Genomic DNA, 7,645 nt, shown 5'->3' on the forward strand with positions numbered 1-7,645 from the left:
TGTGTGTGTGTACTCACTGCCCCTAGTTCACTAGTGTGTGTGTTTACTACCACAGATGGGTTAAATGCGGAGGACACATTTCGCTGTACAGTGACAAACACATGCACCTTTACCTTTAGATACACCTGCATACCCGAACTTATCAGATACTATACAATCCAGATACTGGTATCTGGTGTTTTTCATCTGACCTGTCAGTGGTGTTAATGTTTCGGCCGATTGGTGTAGAGCTGCCGGACCTTCATCTGCAATAATCGAGTCAAAGCAGCGCTAACAATGCTAATGGTCATGCTCAGAGCAGGGGTAAGGAACTGAGGGCCGGTGTCCAGCACAATTTGGGGGTTTTCCTGCTCCACCATTCCAACGAAACCTGACAATAAGCCAAGTTTAATCCAAGGTGTGTTTAAACAGGAAAATCACTATGCAGGAATCCAGGCCTTCAGGAGCAGAGCTGCTCACCCCTGTCACAAACTATTCATAAAAAGTCTGATGATCTCATGTTTATGAATAATAATGATAGCACTACAAGACAAATAACACTCTGGCAGTTATTCTTTACATAATGTCAATGTTTCACACTGAATGAACCAATAGAATTATTATTATTACCTTATTATATCAGCTCCACTTACAATATAATACCACCACACCTCCTCTGTGGTGGTCCTGTGGGGTGCTGAGCACTGAAGAACAGGGTGAAAGGAGGCTCACAATGTACACAGAGAAATTGATGGACTACGGACTGGAATTATAGAACTACAAAAAAATGGAGGTGGTGAACCCTTTCCAACACAAAAGGCAAACAGACTTGACCAAAAAACTGGCACTTATGATGGATGAATGTGTGAAACCTATGCAGAAATGGTAAAATCTATACATACATATACAGATTAATAAGCCAATAAACTGTGGTGTTAATGTTGTAGCAGGTGGCCTCCAACAAGAACCCCTCAAAGCAGGGTTACCTGGTGTGATTTTTATTTGGATGGTAACGATGTTTTACCACGTTGTCTTCTCTAGCAAAGCTTGTTAAACTGGAAACAGACATCCTGCATTCTGACTAATTACACTGGAATTATACTTTGATAGCTCTTCTGGCTCTTCAGGCTGTTTTGTGAAACTGCTATGAAGACAATTCTCCTGTAGTCACTAACAATGGAATGTTTCTTGTAGGATTCAGAGTCAAGGGCTTTACTTCATGTATCTACTTCAGTCCGGTGACGTCTGGTGAAGATAAATATTCACAGTTCGGTTCTTTTCATTGTTTTTTTTTATCCTTAAAATATACAAAGTTCTCAACGCAAGGGAATAAACCACCCTTCCATCTTATACCGGAAACGAGATCCACAGCATCTGTCCCATCGGACCTGTGATTCCTTGCCTGTCCCCCTCACTGAAATCCCATCCCAGCTCTGTGCTGCAGGTCAGAAGAAGAGAAGGTAGAGTCCATTGCTCGTTCCATTGCTCTTCACTGAACATCCGGCTTTTTTTCCGGCTCCAGGAGGCTGTTCGGAGTCTGGTGCATCCCTCGCCTGCTCGATCGGTTCCTCCCCTGGAATGACAAGCGGAGGCTGTTCTCAGAGCTGATCGTTCCCCGGCGCGAGGCCCTGCGGAAAGACGTTCGGAAGCTCTCCCCAGCAAAGTAGTACATGAGGGGATTCAGGCAGCTGTTGGAAGCCGCCATGCACAGCGTCAGGACAGGAATCCTCAGAAGTTCGTCCTCCAGCCTGCAGTTATTCCTCGACACGATGGCGTGCAGGTGGGCGGTGCGGACCACGTGGTACGGCACGAAGCACAGCAGGAAGGTGCTCATGATGATGGCGATCAGGTACACTGAGCGCAGGCGGTGTCCCCGCTTGTGATTCCGAAACTTCCGACCTGCAAACAGCTTGTGGATTATGCACCCGTAGCAGACCAGAATGGTGCTGAAAGGAATTAGGAAGCCCATAACCAGCGCCAAGTAGTTCAGGTGGAGTATCCGGATCCAGTTTTTTTGGGATCCTGGGTCAAAGCAGCGCACCTTTTCACCATCCAATAAGGTGCCGGACATGAGGAAAGGGATGGACATCGCCGCTACGAACACCCAGATGCAAAAGCAAGCCAGGCTGGCCCGGCGCACCGTGACGAGGGTCTTGTTCCGGATGGGGTGCACCACTGCGATGTAGCGCAGAACGCTTAGGCCCATGAGGAACAGCACGCTGGTGTAGAGGTTCACGTAGAAGGAGTACACACACCAGCGACACAGCCAGTCCGGAAAGTCCCAGTGACATTCCCTGGAGTAGTAGATCAGGCGAAAGGGCAGCGTTAAGGTAAAGCTAATGTCACTAACGGCCAGGTTAGTCATGAACACGGTGTTGGCCGACTTCTTGGGGGTGTGCCGCAGGAACACGAACAGAGCGACCAAATTGCTGAGCAGTCCCAGAGGAAACACTATGCTGTAGGTGATGGTGTAGGCCATGAATTTGAAGTGACTGCAGTTGTCACATGCCTCGCTGCGAGTCTGGAAGTCGGAATTGGAGGCATTTGACAGTGCGGTCAGTGCTGAGGTCGGCAGAGGAGCTGAGAAGGCAAAGGAAACAATGAATTATTGAACAGTCCAGCAAAACTTGTCAATGAAAACACCTAATTGTGAAGCAGTTGTGAGCTGCCGGACCTTCATCTGCAATAATCGAGTCAAAGCAGCGCTAACAATGCTAATGGTCATGCTCAGAGCAGGGGTAAGGAACTAAGGGCCAGCACAATTTGGGGGTTTTCCTGCTCCACCATTCCAACGAAACCTGACAATAAGCCAAGTTTAATACAAGGTGTGTTTAAACAGGAAAATCACTATGCAGGAATCCAGGCCTTCAGGAGCAGAGCTGCTCACCCCTGTCACAAACTATTCATAAAAAGTCTGATGATCTCATGTTTATGAATAATAATGATAGCATTACAAGACAAATAACACTCTGGCAGTTATTCTTTACATAATGTCAATGTTTCACACTGAATGAACCAATAGAAATGCATTTGTGTGTGCCCCGACTGGACCAGCCACTTCATTAAAACCACCTCTCTGTTTCTACATTATCTTATTATATCAGCTCCACTTACAATATAATACCACCACACCTCCTCTGTGGTGGTCCTGTGGGGTGCTGAGCACTGAAGAACAGGGTGAAAGGAGGCTCACAATGTACACAGAGAAATTGATGGACTACGGACTGGAATTATAGAACTACAAAAAATGGAGGTGGTGTTAATGAAGTGGCTGGTTGGTATAATTTATGTATATATGTATATATATATATATATATATATATATAATTATACAGCAATCCCATTTCCTGCATGCCTTTCACTTTCACATGTTCGGTCCTCTGGGGGGTTGCCAGATTTGCAGTTTTCACCAAATTGTGTAGTTTGAAAATGCCTGATTTTGCGAGGTGCATTATGTTTAGGGTTGCTACTTTGACTTTAGAGAGTTGGATGCGAATCAAATGGTGTTCATCGTGAACGTCTCTGACCTGAACTGATTATCTGCCATTAGATTAGGACACCTTTTTCAAGGGCAGTACTATGAAAAACCTTTTTTTAAAGGCAGGGGGCCATTATCAGCCCAGATAGCATGCCCATGTGGGGCCTGTATGCTTAGCCCAACTGGGAACCATAAGGTTTTGTCAATGGGTTGTCCATGTTGCCTCCACATATGGATGCCCATTATTGTACCACCAGGGTCAGTGATGGGACCAGGAGGGGTTCAACATGGACCCCATCTGGGTTGTACACTGTACATGGGGCCTAGATGGGACCAAGGTGAGATTAGGGTGGACTGTAACAGTGTAACAGCGCAACTGAGTCCCAGTAACAACACATGTACAAACCCACTCAGAGCCCATGCCCACCTGGAACCCCACCGCTCTGGTTTTAAAACTTGCAGAATGCAAAAGCTGGCGCCCCAACACCCAATAATGAAGCCTGGCTCACCGATAGCAGGCATGGGCTTTCCAATCCATGGATCATAGCATCAGATGTTTTAGTTAGGAGTTGTATATTATTTGTGTGTGTATATATATATATATATATATTCTAATATATTATAATATATCATATATCATATATATATATATATACATATATATGATATATGATATATTATAATATATATATATAAATATATATATATTAATAATAGATGGATGAGCGTTCTCAGAATGAAACGTGACCATATGCTCTGCCTAAACAAATGAAGGTAGTTAAAAACAGGAACTTATGAAATCAGTGGGTTTCTGTTGGAGGATGGTTGAGTGCTGTCTAAACTACATTCCTGTCTAACAGGTCAACAGCTACGCCAAACACTGAATAGATGTCTGAATAGATTAGCTAACTGTAGCTTAAACAGATCTTCAGATATTCAGTAAATTACACTGTGATGTTGAACAGTAGTGCTACCACAGACATACAGAAATACGGCCTCTGCTCTTCAGTCAAACTTGCTGCAGTTTCACCACAAATATTTTAGACATGTAAAGCAGCTCTGCTTTCACCAGCTCTCACTGCGCTGCCAACCTGTTTTTCTCTATTTGATGTTCTACAGATGGTAGCTGATAGAGGGACAGCGTACAGTAAAGGTCACAGGGCCGTCCTTTCACACTCAGGATTCCAGTCCTTAATAAAGCCTCCAAAAGAAGATCCATCCAAAGGAACATCACTGCTACTAAACCTCACGTTCAGAACACTGCATGTAGGATTCATTATCTAATACATGAATTATCTAAAATCATCTCAAGAATACTGTATGTTTTCGGTGAACACTGGGATGCTGGGATGGTGTTTTTTTTATATTAGAACACGGCTGGTCGTGAAATCATTGGGTTTCTAAAAGATAGGTTGACCATATGACCTCTTATCCCTCAGACATTTCTTCTTTCTTACACTAATATTATTATGAAAATATGTCCGGCTGGAATTTCGTGTTAATTTAAGCTCCGCCCACTCACTGGTGATCTATATGTACCTGCATCTGCATGCAACCACTGGTCAAAATGGTTCCCAACTTAGCAGACTGACCACAGCCTAAAATGCCTAAATGTAAATGTAAATAAACATAAATCAGTTCTAGATAAAAATCCTGTGATTTTGTCTCAAAGGAACCAAGTGGAACCAAGATCCAAAAGCTTTGAGTTTGAAATCAATCACACACACAGTCAACACTGTCAGTGAACAAGTGGATTTTTATCACTGCACAAGTTTTTATCGTTATTTTTTTTATTATTTTGACATTAAAAAAAATTTATGTCAAAAGTATTACGTAAATTTTAAGTAAAAAAGTGGGGTTTTTTTGGGTTTTTTTTTAATAAGTTGAAATACGTTCATGAGTTAAACTGAAACAAGATGATTTGTCCATATAGACTATTAAGGCTATTTTTTAGTACAGGTCAATGATGTGGTAATGCACTGCCACTATTTGTAGCAAGTTCGAATCCTGAGCCATGCCGCTTTGCCATCAGCAGCCGGAATCCGAGAGAGCACAATTGGCCGTGCTCTCTCCAAGTGGGTAGACTGTTAAAGCGACGTTGGCCGGCACAGGCGTCTGTAACCCCACAGACATTTCATGGGTTTGTTTACATTCAGACCAACGCACTGTGATAACACAGTCCTAACATTATAGGTAAGCTGGCTGTGATCAGTGAAACTTGTGCTTAGCATAGAAACCTTCATTAGCATTCAATTTCCCTCCCTTTTAAGCAAGATATTACAGACATGAAGTAAACCAATCAAGTTAAGCCAAATAAATAAATAAACGAGCATGTCACCATCATGAAACAAACCAACGTCTGGCACAGTCCTAAAGTAAAGCAGAAAGTGGACTGAAGGACATTTTACAGTCATAACAAGACCAGATGAACCCGTTTAAGCTGCCCTGCCTGGCACTTAATCTACAAATAAACTGCCAATGGCTGAAAGCTGAATCTTTATAACATGTTGGATGATTCTAATGATCAATACGTTCAAACTGAACAGGCTGGCATTTAAACGCTTTTAGAGAGAGCAGTTCCAAACATTATCAGGGATGAATAACAAAGAAGAAAAACAAGAACAGCTGGTTTGTTAATTCACAGGAGGCTTCAGTGCTCAGTGCTTGTCCTGGTTTAACCAGTGAAGAGAGGTGTGACTACCCCTGTACTTAACCAGAACTTGGGGTGACTGATTCCTCTACATCCACCAACCCATGCCATTTATATTGTACCTGTACTTACACTTCCCAAACCTTAAAAATACATTGTGTAAGTGTGGTGTAGTGTAGTGTAGTGTTATTGACTGTGACCCACCCCAATGGTTACAAATAAATAAATAAATACTTGAATGTATGAAAATGACAAAGAAAATATGTTACATATATTTTACAAATCATATTTGGCATATATGAAAGTGGGCAATGAATCATAAATAAATAGATAAATAGATAAATATAGTAGTATATATAGTATACATAGTAGTCTTAGTACTAGCAGTAGCAGTAGTAGTAGTTGCAGTAGTATTAGTATTAGTAGTAGCAAGAGTATTGGTATTATTGGTGATAGTTGTAGTAGTAGTATAATTGGTAGTATGGTATTATTAGCAGCAGCAGTAGAGGTAGTAGTAATAGTAGTAGTAGTAGTATTGGTATTGGCAGCAGCAGCAGTAGTAGTATTGGTATTAGTAGCAGCAGTAGTATTAGCAGTAGTAGTAGTAGTAGTAGTAGTAGTATTGGTATAATTGGTAATAGTAGTAATTGTAGTAGTAGTAGTAGTTGTAGCAGTATGCAGTGGTAGCAGTAGTTTTAGTAGTATTAATAGTAGTAGTAGTATTGGTATTGGCAGCAGCAGTAGTAGTAGTAGTAGTGATTTTAGTAGCAGTAGTAGTATTAGCAGTAGTAGTAGTAGCAGTAGTAGTAGTAGTAGTATTGGTATTAGTAGTATTAACAATAGTAGTAGTAGTATTAGTAGCAGTAGTAGTAGTAGTAGTAGCAGTAGTAGTAGTAGTATTGGTATAATTGGTAATAGTAGTAATTGTAGTAGTAGTAGTAGTTGTAGCAGTATGCAGTGGTAGCAGTAGTTTTAGTAGTATTGATAGTAGTAGTAGTAGTATTGGTATTGGCAGCAGCAGTAGTAGTAGTAGTAGTAGTAGTAGGCAGTAGTTGTAGCAGTAGTCTTAGTAGTATTCATAGTAGTAGTAGTATTTGGTATTAGTAGTATTAGTAGCGGTAGTAGCAATAGTGGCAGTAATAACAGTAGTAGTATTAGTAGTAGTATTGGTATCATTGGTAGCAGCAGTAGTAGTAATAGTAGGCAGTAATTGTAGCAGTAGTCTTAGTAGTATTAATAGAAGTAGTAGTAGTATTGGTATTAGTAGTATTAACAATAGTAGTAGTAGTATTAGTAGCAGTAGTAGTAGTAGTAGTAGCAGTAGTAGTAGTAGTATTGGTATAATTGGTAATAGTAGTAATTGTAGTAGTAGTAGTAGTTGTAGCAGTATGCAGTGGTAGCAGTAGTTTTAGTAGTATTGATAGTAGTAGTAGTAGTAGTATTGGTATTGGCAGCAGCAGCAGTAGTAGTAGTAGTAGTAGGCAGTAGTTGTAGCAGTAGTCTTAGTAGTATTCATAGTAGTAGTAGTATTTGGTATT

At 41.3% G+C, this 7,645-nt stretch overlaps 1 protein-coding gene across 1 annotated transcript in view; it reads right to left on the minus strand.

The window, feature by feature from the left end:
- Positions 1-675: 675 nt before the first annotated feature.
- Positions 676-7,645, minus strand: part of cysltr3 (cysteinyl leukotriene receptor 3) — an 11,429-nt gene continuing 4,459 nt past the window's right edge. Inside the window, exon 2 of the mRNA XM_072683187.1 lies at positions 676-2,559. Coding sequence (XP_072539288.1) covers positions 1,469-2,559 — 1,091 coding nt within the window. The 3' untranslated portion in view covers positions 676-1,468. The remainder of the gene's footprint in view (positions 2,560-7,645) is intronic.

The sequence above is a fragment of the Salminus brasiliensis genome, chromosome 7 (genome assembly GCF_030463535.1).
Source record: "Salminus brasiliensis chromosome 7, fSalBra1.hap2, whole genome shotgun sequence".
Classification (NCBI taxonomy): domain Eukaryota; kingdom Metazoa; phylum Chordata; class Actinopteri; order Characiformes; family Bryconidae; genus Salminus; species Salminus brasiliensis.